This window comes from Choloepus didactylus, chromosome 2 (genome assembly GCF_015220235.1).
Source record: "Choloepus didactylus isolate mChoDid1 chromosome 2, mChoDid1.pri, whole genome shotgun sequence".
In the NCBI taxonomy this organism is placed as follows: Eukaryota; Metazoa; Chordata; class Mammalia; order Pilosa; family Megalonychidae; genus Choloepus; species Choloepus didactylus.
The window spans coordinates 236,041,991-236,069,488 of record NC_051308.1 but is presented as its reverse complement, the minus strand read 5'-3'; the positions used below and the strand labels follow the sequence as shown (position 1 = coordinate 236,069,488).

Here is a 27,498-nt window from a genome sequence, read left to right as displayed (position 1 = left end):
GGCCGCAGCCCACCCAGATGACAACAGCCCCCCTACCCCCATCCCCTCCGAGCCATCTAATTCAATATTTACAAGAACAATCCCCTGCTTGGTTTTAAAATTGCTGGCCACACAAGGAACAATTTATTTCTCACTTCAGTACAGAAGGAAAACCCAGGCTTGTGCTTGTAGAAGAAAAATCTAGGCTTGTGCTTTATTCTTTAAAAATACACATGTAAATAAAATACAAATTAAGGATAAACCGCTTATCGTCTGCGCGTCCCCCACCCCATCACCAAAGTAGGCGCCCCTCTTTCCTCCTGTTGCACACAATTAAAGCCACTTTTGCGAGGGCTCCGGGCCCCCGCGCCCGTCGGGGCGGCCCCCGCAGCTGCGGCCCTGTAACTTTAAACCTGGCCTGAGCTCATCGTTTTGGCGCGGGCCAAACGGAGCCAGGGGGCGGGCCTTGCGCGCGCGGGACTGGGACCACCTTACCGCCCACCCGGCTCCCCGCCCTCGCCGGGAGAGATATATGCTGACGCCTCAACGAAAGGTCTTAACTGCAAAGTTGGCCCTCCCGGAGGTCGGTCTCCCCGCGGCTGCCCGCGAAGGAGGACTGGGGACTCCCGCCGCGCTGGGGCGTTTGCTCCCCGCTTTCCAGTCCCCCCTCTCCCGCTCCTCCAGGCGAGGACCAGGGGCTGCCGAGCTTTTCCTCTCCCCCGATCCCCCCCCCCCGAAGAAAAACTAGCTGCTGGGCCCCCAAAAGATCGACTCAACGGGAGAGATGTTGAAGGTGCCACTTCTGCTCTGCGTTTTGGGAAGCGCGTCTCTCTGGGTGCTGGCAGAAGGAGGTAAGTGCCCGGCGCAAGGGGCTCCCTTCAGCTGCTGCTGGGGACGAGCGGGGACTTGCTGGAGTGCTCGGCCTGGGACTGGAGGTTGCCCAGGAGAGCGCCCGGGAGCTGGGAGTGTTGGTGCGAGTCTGGCTCCGCACCCGGGGGGAGGAGAGGCAACGGCTCAGCTGGTGCCAAGGCCCCAGGAAACAGCTGAGGAGGAGCCCCCGATCCACAGGCAGCAGCGGGGAAGCCGAGGGGTCTTCTCTGGCAGGGGGCCTGGGCTTTCCCCACGGGGCTGCTGTTTGAGGAATGCACACGGCTTCGGAAGAAATTGGCCCGGTGGAGCTGGGTGGGACCTTCGGAAAGGATGGGAGTGGGGGACAGGGGTTCCCCTGGTGCAGTGGCGTTTGTCTGCCTCAGGGCTGTGGGTGTGCAGAACACACTAAGGACCCCTTCCCCAGAAAGTGCTGGCAGAGGCCTCTACTAAAGAGGATGGTGTGTGGAGAGGAGAGAAAGATCCAAAGTCTGCTAATGGAGTAGTGTGGCAAGTAGAGCATTGCTGTGAAAATTGAAGTTGAAGTTGTTTGGGGACCATGTGTTGAGGACTGAATTGGTGATCGTGACATTCGACTTTAAATGTATTAGATATAATGATGGAGGACACTGCCCGTTTTCTTACTCTTACGTCCTCTTGTCGTCCTTCTCTTTCTGCCCAGTGTCCTAGTGATATCCATTAACACTTGTCATTATTTCATCTTTTCCCTCATGGGTTTCTATTTTTATCTGTTTCCCCCAATAGACTAAAGCTCTTGACACAGCTATGCCCAGCCTTGATGCCCAGGGCCAAAATAGGGCTTGGCACGTAGTAGGTGCTCACTAAGTATCCGTTGGAGGAACTGTCAACCCACTGGTGATCCTCACCCTTGGAGGTTGCTGAGCTGAGTTCTGGACTGTAAACCCCATAAAGAGTGAGGCAGGTGTGGTCCAGAGGAATCCTTCCTGGAGGGGGAGGGCTCTGAGGCAGGGATGAGCCTAACCTAGGTTTCTAGAATTCCATGCAAAGGTAAAAATACCCAGACTTAGGGAAATTATACAGGCTGTGCTACTCTGTGCCAGACAGTGGACTTCAGAGAGGCTGAGAAGCTATTCGTGGCAGTCCTATCTTTGGAACTTTTGTTTCCACTGGAATATATACACTTCTGCATTTCAATTACATTTCCTTTTTGGCGAGACAGTGTGCAAATGGCACCATTTTGTGCCCACGAGTGAAAGGTCTGGGAGGTCCCCAAACTGAGCCTGATCCTAGCTCTACTAGGGAAAGACGGCAGCATCCTCTGTTCTCTCCCAAGAAAGGGTTAGCAGGAATTATCCTCCGAAAGTCAAATTACTCCTAAAAGGTGGTGGTAAACCTTGTCTGACCAAACAACCAAGACTGGTGCTAGAAACTGCTAAAGAAAGAAGCTCCACCGGGCTGCATGGAGACTGCACTGCTGGCGAGGAGCGGAGGCCCTGCAAGGGTTTTGTCTGAGGATAATGAGTGAGGCGACTTGAAAATGGATGAATAACCTCATTCAGCTGAGCTGTTGTTGGCTCTTGTTGGGGAGCTGGGCTGGGGGTAATTATGGGGATGAATTTTATTATCCTTCTCATAGGATTCATCACCCTGCTGGGCTTCTCTCATCCACTGTTCTAATCTGGTGCACTTTTCTGATCTTGTCCCATGCGTCTCTTGAATGTAGGTGGATTCAAAGGGGATCAGTTACCACACATCTGGCATTTTCCTCAATGGCCAGGCCCCACAATCATTCTGAACTTTAGTCTAAAACACGTACTGCGAGGCCTCTCCGCTAAACAGTTTATTTTGTGAAATCCTGCAAGCTGCTGCTTGCTGCAAGCCGGCATGTGCTTTTCCGGGACTAATCCACCCAGGATTAATCATGTTGCCAACAAATTTCCCTGTGATTTCCCTGGAACTCCTGCCAGTTTTGGAGGCCCTGAAATTTTCGTGAGTCGGTAAGAGTTTTTGTTGCACTGAATGGCATCTATCAAGCTGTTAATAGAGATCAGATCTGTGAGAGGCTTCAGGAGAGCAGCCATCTGTCATGCTGGTAAATGAGATCCCAAATGTCATTTAATGCGGAAAAGCGCATTTTAAAAAACTGTCCGAGTTGAGAAGGCTAAGTCTAGACATGACCAGTGGGACCGAACCCAGCTGAGCAGAGGGATGTGGCCCCTTCTCCTTTTTTCTGGCCTGAGAAATGAGCACGGAGTGACTTTATATGCCTGAGAGTTGTAGAGACCCCAGATGTTGGCATGACGGATGGTCCAGCCGAGCAGGAAGGGGACCACCTCCCTCCCGTTCCCGTCCCCACCACTTGGTAGGAATGTCACTGTTACCTCATTCACTCCTCGTAATGCTGCTAAATTAGACATAATTATCTTCAGCATATGCCAGAACTGGGCTTCAAAAATAGGTCTGACTCCAAACCCCAAGCTCTTTCCACTTCATTACCCTGCCTCAAAAACCCTGAAGGTTGAACTTGAAATTAAAGTTTAACCTCACTTTAATCTCCTTAAACATGAAAACAAACTTTTAAATAGGTACACAAAGTTTTCAAAGGCATAAAAAGCTCCTTTACATTGTTCGCCATGATATTCCTCTAAGAACGAGAATGTCCCGGTGTGTTAAAATAAGATCCCTTAATTCATTCCTCAGATGGTTAAGCAGTTTGCTGAGTGCTCTCAGGTGTTGGTAGCTGCAGGATTTGATCTGCTCATGTCTTGAGGGAGGGGCACCCGCTATAGAATGTACTTCCATGGTTTTCAGCCGCCAAGTGGTGAACCTGTACTTTAAATTCCACTGGCTTATCTGAATGTTTGTCATATTTCTGGCTTCCAAGACCAGGCACGCCAGGTTACAACTTGTGGAGGGGGAGGAGGGGGGAGGGAGAGAGGACTCCACATCCAGCACTACCCCCCCAGCATCCACTTGGTCAGTCCGAATGAGCGCCTGCAAGGCTCTCCTGGAAGCTTTGCCATTCGTGCCATGTCGAAACCTCTCGAGGAAATACCTGAGTGAGCATTTTGCATGAGGAGACTCAGATGATGAGTGAGGGGATGGGGGAGGGGGCCGAGTGCTTCTAAAGGCCAGGAAACGGTTGCTGAGATTCGCTTTAGGATTCCCGGAGGAGCAGGCAAGAGATAACGCCTCTCTAGATTAGAGTTTTGAATCCTTTCCCAAATGATTTCTTAAAACTTTCTGGAAAAGGAAAGTGGTGAACTGTTTTTTCTGAGGGTTCCCCTGGTCAGGGAACAGCTGGAGCTCTGTCAGGTTCATCCAAGGCAGGAAAATGAGAACTGAGGTGACTCCTCTCTCCCGCGTGTCTGGCCCTGGGGCCCATCAGCCAGCCTGCGCGCAGCTGCCCCGATGGCAAGGATTCCCTCGAGCATCTTTGGAAAGGGGTGGTGGGCTCTCCTTTTGTCCCACCGAGCGCCTTTGCCTGAGAACTGTTCCGAGGAGCTAGAATTGTCCTTTGAAGCGAATCAAACCAAGTGCAGGGGGAAACCTGCAAACTTGACCACCTCACTCACACTGTTGTCTGGGGAGCTGAAAGCTGAAATTGTTAGGGCCACACTTTTTGGCAGGGTGACATGCTCTCGATCTCTGGAGGAGCAGAGCGGCAAAGCAGGCACAGGGCAGTAGGGCAGTAGGGTGAGAACGGGGCTGGATCGCCCTGGGGCGTAATCGCAGTGGTGAAGGGAATGCTCATGAGAACAGGGGCGGCCCCCAAGCTTATCCAGGTGTCTCCCTCCAGAGAAGGAAACAATTCGTGTAAGAAAAGCTGTGATTCGAAGACTAGGATTCCCAACCTGCCCAAAAGTGACGGGAGTCAGACTGCCTAGAATCTCAAAGGGAAGAAGAAAGGAACAAGGATTTGTTGACGTTAAAACCTGCCCTGCCCAGGGAATTCATTTATTTATCAAATACTTACTGAGTAATTGCTGTGTGAGTCAGACAGTGGCGTGCAGCGGGGAGCAAGGCCAAAATCGCTGCTTACAGCTAGCATGAAAGATGTTAGATCTGGTGGCTGTGGGTGTTCTGATTCCAGTCCAGGTGGTTCTGTGATGAATCGGGGATCCCAGTCCTATCAGGTCTCAGAAGCCCCACCCTTTGCTTTTGTTCTGTGGACACCAAACAGCATTCTCTATACTGAGGATCATCAGGTATTTCTCTCCTGAGAAGAGAAGGCTGAACTATTGGAAAGCTATCTTTCCCATTCTAAATAAACTATTTGATATTCTGGCCTCTTGTGAGTTGGGCTAATGTGAAACAGTTTCAGCCAAGTTGATCACCCTATAGTGAGATGAAATTTCTGAATCTGTATAGCGAAGGGAACTCACTTCTGAATGAACTGTATCTATACAACAACAGCTGGCTTTATGGAGCAATTAGCATGTGTCAAGCACTTTACAAGCCCTGTTGCATTTAAGCCTCACGACAAACCTACAGAGCAGAATCTCTACTTTAAATTCCTATTTAATAAATGAGTAAAGAGGCTCAGCAAAGCTTAGTAGCTTATACACACACAGTGCTGGTGGATGGCAATTGTGAGACTTGAACCCGCATAGCCTAATGCTAGAGCCCTTGCCCCATAACCACTCAGCCATAAGGCTGGCCATACTTGGAGTCAGTGCCACAGAAGACACCCAGGAAAGCCAGCCAGTATTATTTCTTCAAATATGTCTTACGGCAGTGATGCCACTGTTTGAAGAACTTGACTAGAGCTGGGGATGCTGAATTGAATGACATGATCCCCCAAAATGGTCACTGCCTGGTCCTATGTGGGCTGCCTTTTTAAGCATTTACAGAGCACAATGCTACTAAGAACTTTAAGAATTAAAAGGCAGTGTAGAGTGTGCTCACACCATTATCTGTTGTGTTTGGACATGAAAGAGATTCTTGTGGGGGAAGACGGGACTTAATTTTGGCTGTGAAAACTGGGTAGGGCCAGCTGGACAGGCAGGGGAAACTTTGCTTGAGCAAATGTGTGGCAACCAGAACAGGGGGGGAGGTATATGGGAACAGGTGGGGGCATCAGGGGCTGGCGAGAGCCCTGAAGGCTGGAGCCAGGGATGAGTTAGTGTCAGGAAGTCCGGGGGAAGGATGAGTCTATGTTGAGTGGGAAAGCTGGGCCTTTTCCTGTAGGTAAGAGGAGGTGGTAGAAAATGTGAGTCAGGGGGGCATGACTATGTCAGAAGAAAATTAATGTTGGAGGGGTCCAATATGGGACAGTCTAGCTGTGGGATGGGTCCAGGGGAGGGCTGGGGGAGTCAGGGTAGAGACTGTGTTGATAGGTGTGGTGGCTGGGGTGAGAGGTAGACATCAGATTCTCGAACCTGCAAGACTTACAAGCTCGTTGGGCATCAGTATTTCCTGGCTTGTTATTCACCCCTTATAACACTCCTCACTGTATTTAGAATTTTTAAATTGAGATATAATTCACATACTCTAGAAGTAACCCTTTTGAAAGTATATAATTCACTGGCTTTTAGGATATTCATGTTGTGCAGCTATCACCACTATTGATTTTGAGAACATTTTCATTACTCTAAAAAGCAACTCTGGACCATTAGCAGTTACTCCGCATTCCCCACCTCCCTCCAGCCCCAGCCAACTGCCAATCTACATGGGTTCGCCTGTTCTGAACATTTCATATAAATGGGATCATACAACTTGTGACCTTTTGTGACTGGCTTCTTTGACTTAACATCAAGTTTCCAAGTTTCATTCTTTTTGAACCATGTATCGGAACTTCACTCCTTTTTATGGCTGAATAGCATTCCATTGTATGGTAATCTCACATTTTGTTTACGCATTCGTTAACTGGTGGACATTTGGGTTGTTTCCATCTTTGGGCTTTTATGAATACTGCTGCCATGAGCATTTGTGTACAAGCTTTCGTGTGTTGATATATTTTCTGTTCTCTTTGGTGTAGACTTAAGGGTAAAATTGCTGGATCATATGATAACTATATTAACAGCCAAACTGTTTTCCAAAGTGGCTGTGTTATCAGAAAAGTAGAAGAGGTCCAATTTCTCCACAACCTCACAAACACTTGTTGTCTATCTTTTTGATAATAGCCATGTTAGTGGGTTTGAAGTAGTATATCATTGTGGTTTTTGCATTTCCCTGATGGCTAATGATGTTGAACATCTTTCCCTGTACTTATTGGCCGTTTGTATATATTCTTTAGAGAAATGTCTATCTAAATCCATTATCTATTTTTAAATTGGGTTATCTTTTTATTGTTGAGTTGAAAAAGTTCCTTGTGTATTCTGGATATCAGTCTCTTATCAAATATATGCTTTTCAAATATTTTCTCCATTCTATGAATTGTCTTTCTCTTTCTTCATAGTGTCTTTTGAACCACAAAAGTTAAGTCTGATGAAGTCTAATTTATTTTTTCTTATTTTTGCTTTTTTGTCTTATCTAAGAAAACTCTGCCTAATCCAAGTTCACTGAATCATACCTGTGTTTCTTTCCAAAAGTTGTGTACTTTCAGCTCTTATATTTAGGTCTTGATCCATTTTGAGTTGGCTTTTGTATATGGCATGAATTAGGGGTCTAATTTCATTCTTTTGCATGTGGATATCCTGTTGTCACAGCATCATTTATTGAACAGGCTCTTTTTCCCCCGTTTAATTGTCTTGGAGATACTCTTGGTTTAGATTGTCAAAAATCAATTGCCTATAAATATATGGGTTTGATTCTGGACTTTCAATGCTATTCCTCTAATCTGCATTTCTGTCCTTATGCAAGTACCACACTGTTCTGAGTTCTGCAGCTTGGTAGTAAGTTTTGAAATCAAGTAGTATGAGTCCTCCAACTTTGTTCTTTTTCAAGATTGTTTTGGCCATTTCATGACTGTATCTTAATTTGTGTGCATCTCTCTTCCCTTAGAGAAGAGACGAGGATCCATGTCTTTTTTAGCACTTTTAAAAGAACACACGGTAGATGTGTAACAATCATTTGGCAGGAAGAAGAGGGAGGAAAAACAGTGATCCAGGGCTTTTGGTAGGAATAACAAGAAGGCAGATGACAAATATTAAAACAAGGTAGGAAAGATGAGAGGTTAGGAACCACTTTGGTGAGAAGTAGTTGATGTGCTTCATTTTAGAGTGAGTGAGTTTGAGGTAATGGGCAGGACATCCAAATTGATGCTTCCATTAGGTACTTGTGGAGATACCCAACTAAAATGATCTCAGAGGTGAGTCCTGGGGATGAAGTTTGCTGCCTGCATTCCCCGTGCATCAGAGCAAAAGGGAGAAGATGGCAAGGGATCTAAGGGTTAGAAAGATTTAAAGAGATACCTCTTGGCTGAGCACAGTCCAAGGTCTGAAACCAAGCTTAGGATCAAGGTTAAGGGCAGCAAGTAGATACAGCCCCACTCTGTACATTCCTGCAGGGCCGCCTCCTGGGCTCACAGCTGGGCTGTCTGAGCTGCATGGGTGGGCAGTGAGATCAGATCCAAAAGGGCTCTTCTTGCAAAATCAGAGCCTGCTCAGCTGCGGGCCCCAAATGAATCAGAAACTCAGGTTTCCATTCAGTTTCCCGGCAGATGGTATTTTATGAATATTCCTGCCCTGCGGAGATGTTCTGCTATCAGATGGCACATCTAAAGCAGCTTTTAGTTGTCTTGTTGCTCAGGAACTACTCAGCTACTCTAGTACCCTCTAAGGTAGCTTTTTCCATGGGACTCCGGCACCAGCTAGGTTCTGGGAAGTTATGACAGAGGCATTGATTCCAGTCCATAAAAATGTGAACTCATTTCCTCTTTCACTGAGAACGTTCTGCTCTTGGTCAAGAGGGAAACCTCTCTCGGGCTTGAGTAATCTTGGTTGAAATTGTATCCAGGAGCCTCTATTTAACATTTGGGGAGTTCTGAGGCCTGTCTGCTGTTAGAGGTGAGTGGGGTTCATCTGCATTCACTCCCGTGAACTCTGAAAAGTGTATCATTCATTCATTCTTTCTTTCTTTCTTTCCTGCAGCCAGCGAGGCTATGCTAGTAGCTGGGCCATGGACTTAAAACAGAATGGGATGCCCTCAAAGAACTCACAGTTGCTAGAATGTAGACTGTAGTAAATGCCAGATTGTTAGTGCGTCTGACTGCAGTTTAGAGGAAGGAGATTCCTTCCTTCTGGGCACTTTGGAGGTGGGGTAGGGGTGGGGCTATGAGAGAAGGGCATCTTACCTGGACTGATGAGCAGGTGGGGTTGGATAGGTGGTGATGGAGCTGAAAGGTGACCCTGCAGATACCGAGAGCATCCGGGCCTCAGGCTCCTGCAGAAGCCCACAGTCAAGCAACTTCAATCTAACTCTGGGGAAAAGTGGCCAATAAATGTGAGGCCTGCTTGGCCCAGTGGTTAGGAGCATGGGTCTTGGAGCCTGATAGATCCTGTCCTCTACATGGGCAGCTTGCTGGCAGCAGCATCTACAAAATGAGGATAATAGGTCTCAAGGCTCCTATACATTTAGAAATAGTAGCTGTTAAAATACCAACCACATGGTGTTTATAGAGATTAAGTACAAAGATTTGTGAAGGGAAGGTAGTGGGTCTCTGTTACTTTTCCCCCTCAAAGGGAGAGAATGGACTGGTTGAGTGACCTGGCAGTCATCTTACTACCTGTGACTTGTCCCTTCTCCCTGCCTGGTGACTAGTGAAATGCAGTGTCTCACCTCAGCCTCCCGACTCATTCCTTCCTGCCATGTCCAGCTGTGAAGGGCTGCAGAAAGCCGCCTTCAACTTACGGAGGTGACCCAGAGAGGCCTCCTCCATAGCCGCCTTTCTCCCTGAAGTCAGGAGACTGCTCCAGATCTTAATGTGAATAGGATTCCTTCCAACTCCCCCAGGGGAACCAGTGTCACTTGTCTGATCTCCTCAGCCTTGACATGTTTCTCTAGAACCTCATGGAACAGGCACGTGTCCCAAATGCTGACCTGTGAGCAGTCAGGTCTCATCGTCAGCCTTGGCCTCAGCAACTGACAACCTGACACAGCGAGTGGACGCACGGCTGCTTGTTACACATCAAATGCTGGACAGCAAAGCTAATCCCCATGGGTGATTTTTTCTATTTTCAGCCTGTCTGTATCAGTCCGCGTTCTCCAGAGAAACAGAACCAATAAGATATATGTATTCATCTATGTATTTGTAATCGTGTAATTCTTTATAATTGTATACTGTGTATTCTATATTTAGTTGTACACATGAAGAGATTTATTTAAGAAATTGGCTCATACGATGTGGGGACTGGCAAGTCCAAATATCATAGGGAAAATCAGACAAGAATAGATGTGGCAGTTGTGAGGCAGAATTTTTTCTCTGAGATGCCTCATTTTTTGCTCTGACGAGAGGAGGCCCATCCACATGCTCTAGGGTCCTCTCCTTTACTTCAAATCAACTGACTGTAGGTGCTAATCATATCTACACACAACCTTCAAAGCCACATCTAGGCCAGCGTTCAATCAAACAACTGGATGCCACAGCCTAGCAAGCTGACATATAAACTGAAGCATCACACAGCATATTTCATTAAATATATGGGAAAGTATGTCAGAATTCTTAGGCTAAGCACAGTGGAGAGTGGCAGGAATATTATAATTAAAAAGAAATGTCCTATTGGCTGTAAGTGTGCTTGGTAAATTGCTCAACAATCATTTACTAATTACCTGTCTTGGCACCGGGCTGGGGTGGGGGGTGAGGGGGATATAGGACAAGATGAGCTCTAGGTAGCAATACACATACCTGGAGGGAAGTTGAGTGAGTTGGCCTATCTGTGGGCTGCGGGGAGGCAGGGCCTTAGATTAGTCGAGCATTGCCTGGATTTTCCATGGCCAAACTTTTGATTGGTAAGCAATTTACCGGAGATACACAGAAGGGGAAGGAAAAGAAAAACCCAATAGCCACATCAGTGGTGATGTTGACCACATCCCAGCGGCTGCCAGGAGTTGAGGGGTTGGGTACAGAACTCTGAGTCAGGGAATGGCTTTCTTTATCAAAGGAGCTGGGAACCTCAAAAGTTAGTGGCTGCATCGATGTTCCAAAGAGAAGTTTCTACACAGGTTCCCAAGATGCGCCAGCCTATGGGATGTGACAGTTAACTCACAAGAGGTAGTAAAAAGGAGCAAAGTCCTAATAAACCCTTTCTCCTGGCTCAGAAACCCACTTCATGGTAACTGAGGGGAGCACCGCCAAACAGCTAAATTTGGATTGGATGTTTTTGGATTGAGATAAAGGACTGTAGCAGGATTAGAGTGCTTTGAGTACCACAGTGGGTGGTCTGCAGGGTATAAGAGGATGTGGGGTTGGCACCCATCGATGATTTTGGGTGTGTTTATTTTCAGGCTTCTGGGTACAATAATATGCAATACCTGGGTCTAAGCAAAGGAGGAGAAGTGGGACGTGGGTGTTTTTGTTTTCCAAATACACATTTTGACATCTGTTCAAAAGCATTACTTTATCTCAAATATAATTGGGAGGGAGGGGCTTTGGCATAAGTAATTGTTTATTGAGAATCCAGCAGTTTCTCCTACAGGGAAAAATCAGAAAGCTTCCTAGGATGTCTTAAAAAAAAAAAAAAGAGCATTCCGCTTTTCAGGGGCCACAAAAATCTTCTATCTTCAAAGGCATATTTGTGCATTTAGACGCTGGTGCAGCCCAAGATGATAGAGCTCCCCAGGAACTTAAAAGACTGCCTTAATCTGTTGACTAACACCACAGGTTTTCTTTGAAAACCCTGAGGGTAACTCAGCTTGTGATTTCTTTATTTTTAAAATCACTGTGGCCATTTCAAGATAAAATGCTGTCAGAAGTTCCTTCTCCAGCTATAAGATTATGAAGCTGCAGAACTGAAAGGGACTTCTCCCTCATGTGAGATAGAAACAGGACAAAGGCCCTTTACCTAAACTTGAGGTACAGGACTTTTATGGATATCCAAGTAAAACAAGATGAAATCCTCATCAATAAAAGGACTCATATAGGGGCATCCTGCTTTACTCCAAAGATCATTCCTATCCTAAATGTTGTCTAACCATGGATGTGTAGATGGTAAAATGAAGTCTCGTCTTGGAGGCTTCGTGTGGATTTCTGATTGTCGGTGGGTAATGACTTCCAGCGCTTCTGGGCCTTAACCTGGTCAGCGCTCCCCCTCACCCCCCCGCCCCCGGCCCCTGTCCTGGTGCAAACCATCCCCACCTCTCACCTGGGCAGTGGCTTAACTCGTCTTCCTGCTTCAATCTGATCCCAGCACCCTTCCCCAATATCCACAACCCCCCACCCCCACACACAGCGGGCAGAGTGGTTTCTTTTACCCAGATCATCATCTGCTTGAAGCAAACTGGCTTTCTTTCACCCCCCGAGTGAAATCTAAACCTATCTCTTAAAAAGTTCCACCAGATTGGCCTCCACACCTCCCCAAACTCCTCACCCATTCCACTCCAGCCACACTCCCCCTTCCCTTTCGGGAGCATGGCAGTGCTCCTCCTCTGCCTGGAATTAGTCCATTCATTCAGAAAATACTCACCAAGTGCTTACAACCTGCTGGGTATTCTGGGCGAGGGGGACGTTGAGATAAGGCAGCTTTTATTGAGCTCGTGTTCTGGTGGGGACAGGGTGGATAGTCAGTGAATAGATGGCGTGGTTGATGGTTATCAGTCTCAGGTGGCAGGTGCGTGAGTAATGTGGCCGTGGGTCCTATTTTAAGTGGGGTGGTCGGAGAAGGCTCCCCGAGAAAGCGCCCTCTTTGAGCAGACAGCTGAAGGAGGAGACGGAGCCCTGGTGATGTCTGGAGGAAGGTAGTCCTGGCAGAGGGAACAGTGAAAGTTACATGCTGCCCATTCTCATCACTTGGGTCTCAGCTCAGTGTCACCTCCTCTAAGAGGCCTTCCTTTTCGAGCCCATTTATACGTTTTCTCATTGGCAGTTTTCACTGCCTTGATATTTTTCTTGTTTGCTTATTATGAGTCGCCTCCGTCAGCCCCGTCTCCATGGGAGTAGAGACCTTGCCTCACCCACTACTCTATCTCTGGTGCCCGGAACAGTGGCCAGCATGTGGTAGGTGGTAGTAAATATTTGTCAAATGAATACAAGGGCTGGGAGCTGGGGATCTAGGAGATTTCAGTCTTGGTGGATGCTGAGACCTTAACTTTTAGAGCCAAGCAGAGAGCTGCTGCTTAAAGAGGAAAAGCCTCTTCCTTCCAAGCTGCTGCTTCTGAAAGCTTAGATTCCCACAGATTTTCCCTAGAAGGGGACATATTTGGGGAAATTGAGTCTCTGGTCACTAAATAGGAAAAGTGAAAGATTCTCGTAAGATGGGATTTCATAAGAGAAGGCGAGAGACTCGAGGAAGCAGTTGTTTCTGACAACGAGGAATGTAAATAGTGGGGGATGAGGCTGGGGAAGGAGAATGTCAGAATCCTGGGAGGGAGGCAGCAGGCTTTCCGAGCCCAAATTCACCAGAAGGGGACACCGTAGGGAAGCGAAGATGTGCAGTCGAAACACGGCTTTCAACCAGCTGCACCTGGCAAGTCATTTAACTTCTGAGCCTCAGTTTTCCTCATCTGTTAAATGGGGACAGCAGTGCCTGCACAGGGCATCCACAGGGCTATTGTGAAATAAAGTAAGCTGAGAACACCGTAAAATCCTCCATTGCTGAGAGGTATTATTAGAGTGTTGTGCCTTCCGTGCTAAGGAGAAATTACAATACAAGCAGCAGAGCCAGACCCCAGAAAGGCCACCTACACTTCTGTTTGAGTAGCCCACTCTTCCTCATTGCTCCCTACACCCTGTATTATTCTAGCTGCATCCCTGACCCTGAATTAACTTGGCAGGGGTGAGTTGACACAAGGAGAAAGAAGGGCTTATAGTCAGGGGATCACAGGTTTAGGAACAGTTCTGCAGAGTCCACAAGCAAAGGGCTGCCTGGAAGAAGAGGCTTCGGCCGTGTCTATGTCACTTAAGCTGGTCCTTGTGCTAAAAGTTTTCACCTGTGACCATGACACAGTATTTAGAAGAAGGAATTTGTCTCAGTAAAAGCTAGGTTTGAAGCAGTGGGGGAAAGAGGGTTTTTTTGGGGGACAACTAGCTAAGCATTTGGGAGGAAAATCAAATTGTATTCCTATTTCACATAATACTTCTGTTAAATATAAAAAACCAAACCATAAGGAAAATATAGATGAGTACTTCTGTAATCTTGAGGTAGGGAAGGATTTGTAGCATGGCATCAAAGGAGAAAGCAAGCCTTATAAATTTGATTTACTGACAAAGCTTGCTACTTGCAAAAGAGCAAGACAAATGCCAACTGGTAAAAAAAAAAGCTTGCCGCAGCTAGTCCAAAGAATGAATTCTTAATGTATAAACACAAGAGAAAAGTAGACAAAGGACTTAAATTCACAAAAGAAGACATTCCTAATGGCCGTATAAACAGATGGAGAAATTCACCACTGCAAATGAAAGAAATGCAAATAAAACTGTAAGACTGCTAACACTTATTCAGAAAGTCTTTATGGAGGATTTGGGACAATAGGTATTCTATAATAATTTGTATTCGAAGAGAATATAATAACAGTCTGATTTAATGTTACATCTAAATCCTAAAACTTTTAAAAGAAACACCACTCTATAAATATGTATAAATGAAAATAATTTTTTCTTTAGGGAGATTAGACTTTAAAGCAAAGATAAAAAATTGTAATTTGCACTTTTGTACAAATAAGCATTGTGTAAGTTCTTATTTGTTCTCAAACTTAAAAAAAACCACCGTAAGGTATAATTTATCAAATCTTTCCCTAGATCTTTTAGTATACTGAAAGAAATTCCAAAGTAAATGGATAAAAAGTGTATTTGGAAACTTCCATTGATTCTGACCCACATGTTGAGTGAGGCTGGGCGGGGCAGGAAAAGGTGTTCTTGTGAGCGGGATGGTACAACGTTCCAGAACTGACCCTGAGTGCCAGGCTGTGAATATAGGTTTGCTATTGTAGATTCATCACTTTGCACTTGTAAAAAGTTGTGCCTATGTGCCTGTGTTATCCTTTTGTGTGCCTCTGCACATGCATGTCTCAGAAGGAAAGATAAGAATTGGAGAGTAAAGTCATCAAAACATGATTTGAATTTCACCATTAAAGGGAGAAGGATGTCAGATGCTGGCTGGAAACTTAGCAGCTGCCCTGGTAGGAACTGTTCACCCAGGGAAGCCAAAATAATAAGAGGGACAATTGAGGATCTCTTGTTAAAGATCAACTTTCCCATGGAGCCCAAAGAATGCCAGGCAGTGAGACAAAAGGCGTGCATCTTAATCCTGACTGTCATTCATAAAACCCCCTTTGTCTATTCAGAGTGATTTTAGTGCTTGGCTTTGTGGGCCAAGGGTGGAAAAGAACAAGAAGGAATTTTTATCAAGTTACGCTTTCAATGAACTGAATTTTGTATGAAAGAATTCAAACCAATTTCAGTTCTTGATTTTTTTAAGCAGCATTGTTGTTAGAGGATGCCATGTAGAAAATGTTTTTTTTTTGCCGAACAACTCCAGAAAACATTTTTTAAATTGATGATTTGTTAACCGAATTCAAACTAGAGGAGTTAAAAAAGAAAATGAGAAGCTTAGCTTTTTAAATAAGGGCTGCATGCCTGGCAAAAGGATATTTCTCTCCTTGAGCTCTATAAATACCTTAAACATTTGCCTACACCACAGAGCCATAAATCCTTGTGGAAATCAATCTCTGCCCCTCACCCTCACCCCATCCCCGGCAAACGGCCGTGAGAAGAAATGCAAATAAATAAATGCATGCATCAAGGTATTCAGTTATGCAACTGGTGAAAGCCTTATTACCCTAGATAAAAAATAAATGCATATTCTTAGGGAGCGCCTCCGAAGTCATCAATTGATGGTGTTGGATTGGATCTTTAGATGCAAAGAGAAAGCACAAGAAAAATGTGTTATTGTAGAGGCTTCTGCCACTATACATCAGTGAAAAAGTTATCAGTTATTGATTAGTTGTGTCTTTAGCTGGGCTGTCTTAGCATGGGAGGAAAAAGGTATCTTAAGGCAAGGGCTGGATTGTTGATGCAAACATTGCCTGGAGACAAATATCTGCTCCTTAATTGCACAGAGCAGTCTCCAAACACGCCCTCCCTCTTGCTCCTGGATGCATCTGCTATTTTGCAACTGTGTTTAGTCATGGAATTTCCAGAGTTACTCTGTGTCTGGGGAGGGAGCCCAGGGCTAATGAGTCAGAGTTTTTAAACTGGTGAAGAGAGTTACTTGATGAGTTAAGAAATGATGCTTGGACACAGTCACGGTGAGTTCAGATTATTTGCAGATAGAGGTTGAAAAAGGGGCTACTGTTGATATCTACTCTCTTTCCCCACCCTGGAGTTCAACCTGCCATCCCACCCCACTACTCCCATTCTGCTGAAAATTATTTCTCACTGGTGCTGTTGGGTCATTCATCTGAATGTTTATTAGGGGAGTCTCTCACTAGCATAGCTCTTGGTGCACAAAGAGCTCTGTTAGTTATCTCTGTACTTTTAAGCCTGTTACTAACCCTCCTCCATAGACAGGAATCCCAACTGTGTAACGAGGTTGAACTCTACAACCTGTGGGCAGAACTAGTTCTAATCATCCAAGTGGACAACTGCCTCAAAACCAAATGGAGAACGAGTTTGATTGTAAGCAGATGGGAACTCCACCCTTGGACACTTCGATTCAAGGGGTTAGAGATGGAGCCTGGAAATCAAGTATTTTTAGAAATCTTTCCAGATGACTCTGATTTGGGAATTTGTTCAGGTCTAAATGACATTCTGTTAACCTGAATGCATTAATTCTATCTGTCATATGAAATGGCACCTGGAAGCATCTGACTGCTATTGAAAAGGAGTGGCGTGTGTTCTCTTTGCCAGCCTGCCTCGGTGGGTTACTGTGGAGAGGTTGGCTGCTTGTCCTTTCTGTCATTCACTCCTTTGCACTGAGACAACCAGGCCATCGTTTATGCCAGGAGTCTTGAAAGGAGAATGGTTTGGTTCCTGGCACTGTGATAAGCTAGAATAATGACACTCTCCCCCCAAAACCCAAAAAGAAATGGGAAAGAAAGTAATCTGACAGCAGCTGGCCAGTTAGGTCTGCCTGCAGGATTTCTGCCTTAAACCCTGACTTGGTCTTCTTCAGCCAGCACTGTCCGACCTGAAGATGGTGTGGTGACCCCAGGTGTGGAAGACGGCGCCGTGTCCCCAGGTGTGGAAGATGGCACCGTGTCCCCAGGTTTGGAAGATGGCGCTGTGTCCCCAGGTGTGGAAGATGGCACCGTGTCCCCAGGTGTGGAAGATGGTGCCGTGTCCCCAGGTGTGGAAGATGGCACCGTGTCCCCAGGTTTGGAAGATAACTTGGTGACTCCAGGTGCCAGTGAACAGCCCGATAAGTCTGCTGGCTTGACAACTCAGGTGAGTGTCCTGGAAAGACAGAACTTGCCCCACAGACATGCAATCACATGCAAAGATATATGGATAATCAAGGTAAACTACCATGTTTAAAGGGATGGTTTTATGGCTCCCAATAAAAGCTACTTCCCACTTTGATCCAGCTAGCACCTGTGCTGATCCCAGGTGATTTGAAAGTATAAACCAGGGCTACTTAAACTGTTGAAGGGCTAGGTTTTTAAAATTTCCAATCTGTTACAGCTTAATTCTCAATACACTAAAATTCTTGGAGTTGTAGCAATGTCATTGCTATAAAAATTTCTAAAGATGTGTTCTCAATTTCTTAACCTGATCGAGGACTGGTAATAACCATAGCTGAGACTGGTGCACAGACCACACCAGCATAAGCTAGGTGGAATCTCAACTAGCACATTCCTAACCCAATGCATTCTAATCAACTCGCATGTCATACACACCTGCCATTACAATATCCCAGGCACGTGGAAGGATATGAGGATACATATAAGTCAGTCTGACCTTTTGAGGAGCTTATCATCTAGTTGGTAGCAAAGAACAGTGGATTCATCCCACCAATTTGACTTCATTGCGCGCGCGCGCGCGCGCGCGCACACACACACACACACACACGCTTACTTTATTTCAGCCATGTCGGCCTTCTTTCTGACTTTTGAATACACCCAACTTTTTCCTACTTAGGGCTTTTGTTTTCTCTGCCTTGACCACTCCCCAGATCTTGGCAGACTTTCTCACTATTCTCAAGTTTCAGATATTATCACAAAGAGGCCCAAGGTGATCCCCACCAAATACCCCTCGATAATAACTCTCTAGCCCAGGGATCAGCAAACCACCCACCAGATTTGGTCCACCATCTGTTTTTAAAGTTTCATTGGAACGCAACACAGCAGTGTTGAGTAGTTGCGACAGAGCACGGATGGCCTGAAAAGCTGAAGATATTTACCATTTGGCCCTGTATAGAAAGTTTGCTTGTCCCTGTTCTAGTTCATTACCCTAGCTTATATTTTCTTCAAAGTGTTTAAAATCATTTAAATTACCTCTTGTTTATTTACATGTTACATGTTCACACCACTACTCTACTCCAGAATGCAAGCTGCTAGAGGGCAGTGGATTTATCTTACTCACCATTGAATCCCCAGGGCTTGATACCTGCTGAGCACATAGTATATTCTCACCTGTGTATTTGTTGATTATTTGATTGACGCAAGCTGAGGAGTTGACAAACCTTATTCAAGTCACTTTTTGGCTGAGTTTGGGTGTATTTAATTTCTCTAAGCCTTGCTCATAAAATAGGACTAATAATAGGGTCTACTTCTTAGGGTGGTGTGTAGAGTAAATGAGAATGTATTTAAAGGGCCTGGCACATAGTAAGCTTGTAATGAAGGTTAGCTATTACTGTAATTGGGAGCTGGAGGGCATTAAAGGAAGATGCAACAGGGGATGTGTCAAATAAATGTTATAGAGGAAAAGTGCCATTCAAGTTCAAGGGAGAGAAAGAATTAAAGCCTAGTGATCCAGGGTTTTCAGAAGAATTAAGACCCCAGGATGTCAGCATGCTAAACATTTGGCATTGATTCCTAGAGTAGACTTATTTTCATTTCTGTCTTTATCTTTGTTGTTTCTTTTCTTTTCTTTTTTTTTTCTTGTTCCCACTTTAAATTTATGCCATCATATATTTTAAATATTTACGCCACCTTAAATCCTTTTCTGTTACAAGGCAGAGTATATATTTTTAAACATTGGGTTTTATTTCCTGTTTGCCTCATGGGCATCTCCAATAGGGACTGACAACTACAAAGAGTGTGACAGTCATTCGCGTCACGGATCGGACACCTCTAGAAAGCACAGAAGAAAGTCAGAAGACCACAGCCTCAAATGTGGGAACTGGTCACTCTGGTAAGAAAACAAGATGCCCCAATAGGGGCTGATCTTCTTTTGTATAATCAGTGTGTTCCAAAAAATCCACAAACAAATATAAGCAATAGGGATATATTGGAATGCAAGAGTGAATTCCTAAGCAAGCTTTATTTGGTAAGTTCAGAATCTGGTTTATTGGGTTGCTAAAAGCTGAGCATAACTCTCTACCTTGTGATAATAATGCACCCACAGGGCAAGTTAACTAGCTACTGAAGTTGATGTGCTGAACCAAAGCTGATCTAATGCTATACAAAGAACATTGTGTTGACATCTAAGAGCCTAAAACTCAGCCAACCTATGGAGGCCTTTGTTGGTGCTCTACCAATATTTACCATTTTACATTGCATTCATGTCTGTACACATGGAGCAAGAATCTTTTCTAAACCAGTCTTACCAGGATTTTGGACTACACTCTTAATTCGCAGTCAGTGCCCAGAGCAAGTGGGATTAGAAAACACTTTGGGAAGAAGTCGTGGAGGAAAGAAGACTCGGGGTTTTTGCCATTATTATGAGATTTAGAACATTGCTGATAAGAATGAGGAAAGATCATTGTCATTACAACTGATCAATGGAGGAGATAACTTTCTATTCCCAGAGTTTTCCTAAGAGAAATTCAGTTGTTTGGGATAAAAAACAAACAAACAAACAAAAAAATTATGACTTATTTTGTACTAGATGGGGGATGGGAGAGAAAAGGAACTAATCCTGCAATGCATGCCTGCTAACTTGGACAAATTCATATAAATTGTTTTATTGAGGTCTAGTGTTTCCATCTCTAAAATGGAAGTAAACATAAAGACCTTGTGTATTAATCAGGGTTCTCCAGAGAAATAGAACTGACAGGGTATATATGTGTGTGTGTGTGGGGGGGAGTAGTTATTGTAGGGATTGTCTTATGCAACCAAGGGGGCTGTCAATTCTGAATTCCAGAGAACTGGCCATGAGCTGGAAACTCCAATAAAGGTAAAGTTATTGGAAGAAAAGGTGGCTGGCTGGCTAAAGTAGAGACAAATTCTTTCTGATTCTGAAACCCTCAGTTCTGGCTTTCTAGATCTCCAACTGGTTGGATGGGAAACCCCTCACATTGCTGAGGGCAATCTCCTTTGATTATTAGGCAGTCTCCTAAGTATCACAAATGCAGATCCATGTAGAAAATGCCCTCCCAGGAACAATCAGGCCAGTGCCTGCGTGACCGAATGACTGGACACATGAAATTGAGCACCACCCCTTGCCTGAAGCAGGAGTTCCCTTAATACTGGTGGTGCATCTGACCCACCTAGAAAATTATTCTTTATTGTTCAATATACCTTTCTAGGCCCAATCCCCAATCTCTTTTTAAAAACTCCAGCATTCCCAAGGATTTTTAAAATGCTTTATGAAGTGCTTTGAAAATAAAGCCTGAAGGTCACTCCCAAGTGTACAATCATTCATAGCACCATCATATAGTTGTGCGTTCATCACCCCAATCTATTTTTTTGAACATTTTCCTTGTATCAGAAAAAGTGAAAAGAAGAACAACAACAAAAAAAGGTAAAAAGAAAACCCAGACCATCCCCCCATCCCCATCCTATTTTTCATTTAGTTTTTTGCCTCTATTTTTCTACTCATCCATCCATACACTGGATAAAGGGAGTGTGATCCATAAGGCTTTCACAATCACACTGTCTCCCCTTGGAAGCTACATTGCTATACAGTTGTCTTCAAGAGTCAAGGGTACCTTGCAAGGTATTAAAAATAGGGTGGGATTGGGGGGAAATACAATTAATGCAAACTAGAGACTATAATTAACAGAAACATTGTATTATGCTTCCTTTAATATAACAAAGGCAATATACCAAAGCTAAATACATATAGGGGCGTGGGGGGTGACATAGGGGAAGGGTATGGGACTCCTGGCATTGGTGATGTTGTCTGACTCTTTATTCTACTTTAGTTTAATGCTATCTTTCCTTTTGTTGCTTTTTAGCTGTCATGTTTTTTTTTTTCTCTCTCTCTCGTTTTTCTTTTTCTTTTGTCCCTCTACCTTCTTTGACTCTTCCTCCTTCTCTTGTGGAAGAAATGGAGATGTCCTTGTATAGTTAGAGGCGATGGCGCTGAATACATAAATACATGACTATACAGGGAACCAATGATTGTTCACTGAGGATGGAATGTATGGTGTATGAACAAAACCATCTTAAAAAAAAATGGGTTGATGAAGAAACCTTAAGGGCACTATATTAAGTGAAGTAAGACAGGCACATAAGGACAAATACTGCAGGGTCTCACTGATATGAACTAATTATAATATATAAACCCATAGACATGAAATATAAGTTACCAGGAAATAGAATGAGACTAAAGAATGGAGAGCAGTTGCTTATTATGAGCAGAATGTTCAACTAGGGTGAACTTAAAACATTTGGAAATGGACAGAGGTGATGGTAGCACATTGTGAGAATAACTAACAGTGTTGAATGGTGTGTGAAGGTGGTGGAAAGGGGAAGCTCAGAGTCACGTATGTCACCAGGAGGAAAGTTGGAGGTTAAAAGAATCTTGTGATGGACAATGTCTGTGATTAACTGTACAAATATTAGAAATCTCTCTCATGACCTAGAACAAATATATGACACTATAACTAGAAGTTAATAATAGAGGGGCATACAGGAAAAAATATATACCTATTGCAAACCACATACTTCAGTATTTTAACATTTTAATATTTTAAGCTTCTTTCATCAACAGTAACAAATGTACTATACCAATACTATGAATCAAAAATGGAGGGGGGTGGTTAGGGGTATGGGAGGATTTGAGTTTCCTTTTCTTGTCTTTATGTCTTTTCTGGAGTAATGAAAATGTTCTAAAAATTGAAAAAAAATTAATTGTGATGGATGCACAGCTGTATGATCATACCATGAGCAACTGATCTTTGGATAATTATATGGTTTGTGAACAATCTCAATAGAAAAGAAAAGAGTCAAGTCTACTGGGTTGCAGTTTGAGAGTTTCAGGTATTTATTTCTAGCTATTCCAGTGCATTAAAGCCTAAAAAGGGTTTAATGCATAGTGCATAAGAATGCCCATCAGAGTGACCTCTCGGCTCCATTTGGAATCTCTCAGCCACTGAAGCTTTATTTTATTTCATTTCGCATCCCCCCTTTGGTCAAGATGATGTTCTCAATCCCACGGTATCAGGTCCAGATTCATCCCCAGGAGTCATATCGCATGTTGCCAGGGAGATTTACACCCTTGGGTGTCAGATCTCGTGTAGGGGGAAGGGCAGTGAGTTCACCTGCCAAACTGTAAGCACTTAGTTTTTTAAGAGGTTGTTTTATTAGGCAGCAGATGTCAGCAGATGTCAAGATTTCCCATGAAACACTCAAGGACGAGGATATTCAAATATAAGGCACTTTTCACCGTCGTATAATTGGGAGGGAGCTTGGGAGTCTGGGACTAATACACTCTAGTTTAGTAATAAATCTAATTTTCTAGCCAGTGGCGTCATTGATGGTGATATTGGTGTGTTACAACCCAACGATTGGCCCATCTCTGCTGGTGGTTGGCAGGTGGGGATGACATCCTGGGGGTTGATTCCGACATCTTTGTTCTGGGCAGGCCTCGAATCTAGCATTCTCTGGACCACTTTTCTGTGGTGGGATAGTTCTGTTAGCCAGATCTCTAAAGCCATGGGTTCAGCTTGTGCAGGGAGAGCTGGGTTTGTGGCCACTGCCCTGGGGCTGTGAAAAGGCGTGTTGTTTCAAGGGAGACCCTTGGTACAAAGGGGATCACTGTTTTCAACCCAACTGTTAGAAAAAGTGAGCGTCTTTTAGTTGGTGGTTGGCTCCTGTTGACTTTGAATGAAAAGGTTATTGGCTATCTGTGGTATTTTGCACGTTGTGAACTAAGTCCTAGGGAAGGGCTTGATGGATTCGTTTCTTTCCATCATCTCATTAAATCAAGGCTTCTAAACTTTTTTTCCCTCCCTCTTCAAACTAGATAAACAACCACCATCCAGAGGAGTTATCAAGTTGGCATGAGTTGGGGAGAAACAAAACAAAACCTAAACCTTTATGTTATGTTACATTAAAATAGAAATTGTGTAAAATTACCTGAAAGAAACTCACAATGGAGAATACTCAGATTGTAACTATTGGACTAGGTTTGGGGGCAAATAACAGAAATCCTTAAATATCAGGGCCATGAACACAAAGATGTGTTGTCTTGGTGAACTTAGCTGGGCACATTGCTGCCCTATAAAATCTGGATTTTCTTACTAGATAAGAAGTAGGAGATGGCTATTAGGTAGACAAATCAGTCTTGGCCACATCTTCTAAAACTAGAGTATTACTCTCAAAATCAAAATGTCTTTCATACAGGGACATGCAGGCTAGACCTCACCATAGAGGGTAAGTTTTCCGTGATCTTGACACGGACTGGGAATCAACAGCCCTGGTTTTTTTTTTTAACCTTAACCTCTGAAATGTTTTGACCATTTATTTAAGATCTGTGTGGCTCAGTGTCCTGACTCTGCCTTCTAAATTGAATGAGAAAAAAAGTAGCATAGACAAAAGTGCTCTGAACCCAGGCGTGGAGAAACATTCATAAATTCAGTAACAATAATAATTAGGAAAACTGGTATCATGTCAGAGCTTGCTTAAAATTCTCCTGATCCAATTTATTTAAGAAATTATCCTCTTTGCTTCTGTTTTACTACTTTCCACTTGGGGTAAAATTATCTTTTGCCAATTGTTGAATTATAGTTATTAAATCCTAATAATTCTGTATCATTACATCTCTCTGTCTTTACAGAGAAAGTGGGTGGAGAGGCATCGCCAACAGTTGAGAATGGTAGGTTAGATTTTGGTATGAAATATTCCTGTGGGAATAAAAAAAATTTTTCTTTGAACCTAATCATTGAGGTGAATTATTAATTTCTGAACTAGTAGGCTGCAGGAGCAGAATAGAGAACCTACAGAGAAGAAATTTCAAACTTAATTTCTGAACTGTAGGCTGCAGGAGCAGAATAGAGAATCTACAGAGAAGAAATTTCAAACAATTTTTTTTTTTTAAGAGAGAAAAGGGAATTCTGTATATTTGAAAATAAGCAAGCCATAGATGAGTCTGTTCACTTAATGATAGCTATGGAGAATGGTTGCATATCATAATTTATAATTAGTAAGAATGAAAATGGGCAAATTTAATAGCTGGGACTTAAATGCTACCCAACAATTAACAATGAAGCCAGTGTGGATGTTGTGCTTGATAGACCCTGGGACCCAGACATCTGTGCATCCTAAGATGGATTAGAATAGCCCAGAGTGTCTCCTGTTGTAGGTCAAGTTCTAAAGGATACAGAAGAAACAACATACAGCATTATTTGCTATCTATGGTGGGACAGTAGCATGGCTTATATATGGCATGTTTTATGACAGGTGAACTGTTTATCTGGAACTCGTGCTTTTTTCCCCCCATTCAGATGGTTTGACAACAGTAACCCTGGTTGGAATCATAGTTGGGGTCTCACTAGCCACTGCCTTCATCGGTGGAGTCATCTACATGGTTGTGCGAAAAACGTCAGGAAGATACACGTAAGTAAACAACCAATGTGATTGGTAAATGAAGGCAGGGGTTTCTAGAGCTCAAACCCTTCGACTAATAGAAACCTTTATATGAAGGCCATATTAAGAGTCCCCTACCTCCACTGGGACCACTTATGATGTTTCCCCATTCTATAATACGTATCTCCTTCGGCCTTACAAGTTTCTAAGCAAAGAGATTCAGAACAAGAGCTGGCTATTTGGTTGACTTCTATTGAGCAAAACCAAATTTGATCTCTTGTCTTAATTGCCCAACTAACTGAACCTGAAAGGAAACCCAAAACAAGTTTCTCTTTGCTAACTAATCACCCTGCCCCCAACCATGAGAGGTAGGTGGCTTCTGGAAGAAGTCCTGCTGCAGAGCCAGGCCCGTCCTGGTTAGGAATCCACTGATGATAGGGACTTTTTCGTTTAGATCCCCGCCTCTACCCCTGGTAAGTGTGCTTCTAGCATTGATTTTTGATGAGAAGGAATTCTTTTCCTTATTAAAATGCCTTAATAGTTCAGAACATCCAAACTCCTAGAAGAAAGCTTTTTCTTATTTCTGTTGGGGAGACAATCAATGAGTAGGAGGACAGAGGACAAATGAGACACAACTTGGGGGTTGGCGGACACCAGTGTTGATGTAGCTGCAAGTTTATCACGGCTGGAAATGCCTGGGAATCTGGATCTGACTAGATGGGGATCAGGGTGAAGGAGGAATGGGATGGGGGTGGGGGTGGGGGAGGGAGAAGAGCAGCAGGTTCCAGAATTGGAAGACCTAGAGGAAAGGGCAGTAATAACAGTGACTCACTATGATAGACAATAGACATTCCCCTTGACAATGCCAGTAAAAGAAGTGACAGTCTCCTTTCTCTTTGTTTTCACAGGCCCTAAAGGGCTAAAGGGTTGTGCCCTTCTGCCAACATGTTTTACAAAGAGAGTTCCCTATTTCAACCTGTCCCTGAGCCTTTCTGAGGATATGGCCTTTGGAAACGCTGCCCACTCCTGCTGAAAATCCACGGTGATTCCTCTACTTGCCAAAGTGACCAAAGGAAGGAATTCCCAAGACTTGCTCCTCTAAGAATTTGCCTTTTGAAACTCTTTTAATATAAATTTTGTAAAGAGGATTTTTAAATGCATAGAAAATGGAGAAAAATTATATAAAGGGATTTGTAACTAAGACAGTATAATTCCATCCATGTTAGAAACTGTAATTGCGTCTTTGTTCTAAACATTCCCTGTAATTGTTAAAATGAAAAGGAATCTTGAAATATTTATACTGATGGAGTATTTGCGTCCCATGCTGTGTCAGTAAACGGCACAAGCATTTTGCAATTTCTGATCTGTTGAAATGTACACATTCTGGTCTAGTTTGTGTCTGTTTTTTTAAGTCCTATGAATAATCAAGTAGAAAATCTAAACTTGAGTAATATGTCATGAGCAGCTGCCTTTAGCTGTTCCAGATAAATAATTTCAAAGGCATCCATTTTAATTCATAAACAGGAAGTATCTATATTTTGGGGAAGGCATTTTGTTTCACACAAACAAGGCCACCAGACAGCCTCCCAGGCCCGCTTTACCACCTTCTTCAGCAACAATTTGACAACTCAAAGATTTCCTAGCTGCCTCCTTTATGGGATCCTGAGCTAAGGGATGGACTGCTCTTCCCTATGACAAAAAATCTCCAGATTGCTGCACTTTTCTTGATGCCGAAGAGGCTCCTGGATGCCCAATTGTGCTAGAGGCTCAAGTGTTATAACATATTCTTTCTGCCTCAAAGGAAAGATAGAGAAGGGAAAATAAGTTTGTACAATATTGATTTTAAGAAAGTAGCTAGATTTAAAGATTTGATTTTTAAAAAGATATTCCCAATCTTTATGACCTCCCACGCATTTCTGTGGGATCATATTGAAAAGTTCTGAAGAGGGAAGCTCGCAGCTCTAACTCAGCCCATCTCTTCCCGAAGGTCAGCTGAAATCTTTTCCTAAACAGAAAGTTTTCATGCTGAGCAGATGCACTGTTGTGATTGTGGTTGTACAGTTCTGATGTCCTCTAAACCCGTAAGAGTTCCTAAAACAGGAAAAGTAAACTGTTAGTCGGAAGCACAGCCTGTGCCTCCCAATTTTTTTTTTTTTTTTTTGCAGTAATGTGTGGGATATTGTTTTAAACAGTGGGCCCTTGGTTTACCCAAATCCTGCTGGTCCACCAGCCAAGGTTCCATATTTGAAAATCAGCTGATCAAAGGAAGGGCTTAAATCTTCTTCAGTTTCATCATTCAGATCCCCAAATGGGAGTTAGAAATAATACCCATTTCTTCTTTCTTGTCCTTTCCTTTCTTTCCCCTCACTGTGAAAAATAATAATCCATCCCAAGTCATACACTGGACCCAATGCCTGCTGGGACAGGACTGTGGGTTTCTTCGTCATGACTGTGTTGGTAGTCAATGCAGTGTAGACATGTTTTCAAATAAAAGAGATGATTGGGTACAGCAATGCGTCAGATCTTTGATTGGAAATCTCTTACTGTGTCTGGGTCACACTTGAGGACATCTCCAGATAAGATTATAAATTATGGAAACATCTGCCTCTTCCCTTGATTGGGAGTAAATTACAAATGGTCATAAGAAGTAAATGCACGGGGAAAAATGGAGCTGCCCCTTTCACCGAGATCTCAGCCAAAGCAGAGAGGTTGCAAGTCCAGCTG

General features: G+C 43.8%; 1 protein-coding gene across 2 annotated transcripts; it reads left to right on the top strand.

Moving 5' to 3' along the window:
• Positions 1-466: 466 nt before the first annotated feature.
• On the top strand, positions 467-27,283 carry LOC119527932 (podoplanin-like). Of its 2 annotated transcripts, XM_037828489.1 has the most exons (6): positions 467-830; positions 17,034-17,305; positions 19,099-19,213; positions 24,026-24,064; positions 24,693-24,804; positions 25,683-27,283. In XM_037828489.1, exons 1-6 carry the CDS (start codon positions 764-766, stop codon positions 25,687-25,689), a joined length of 612 nt encoding a protein of 203 aa, XP_037684417.1. In that variant the 5' UTR covers positions 467-763; the 3' UTR covers positions 25,690-27,283. The 2 variants fall into 2 exon arrangements, with proteins under 2 accessions (XP_037684417.1, XP_037684418.1); XM_037828490.1 differs by lacking the exon at positions 24,026-24,064 and having other exon boundaries at positions 473-830.
• Positions 27,284-27,498: the final 215 nt, after the last annotated feature.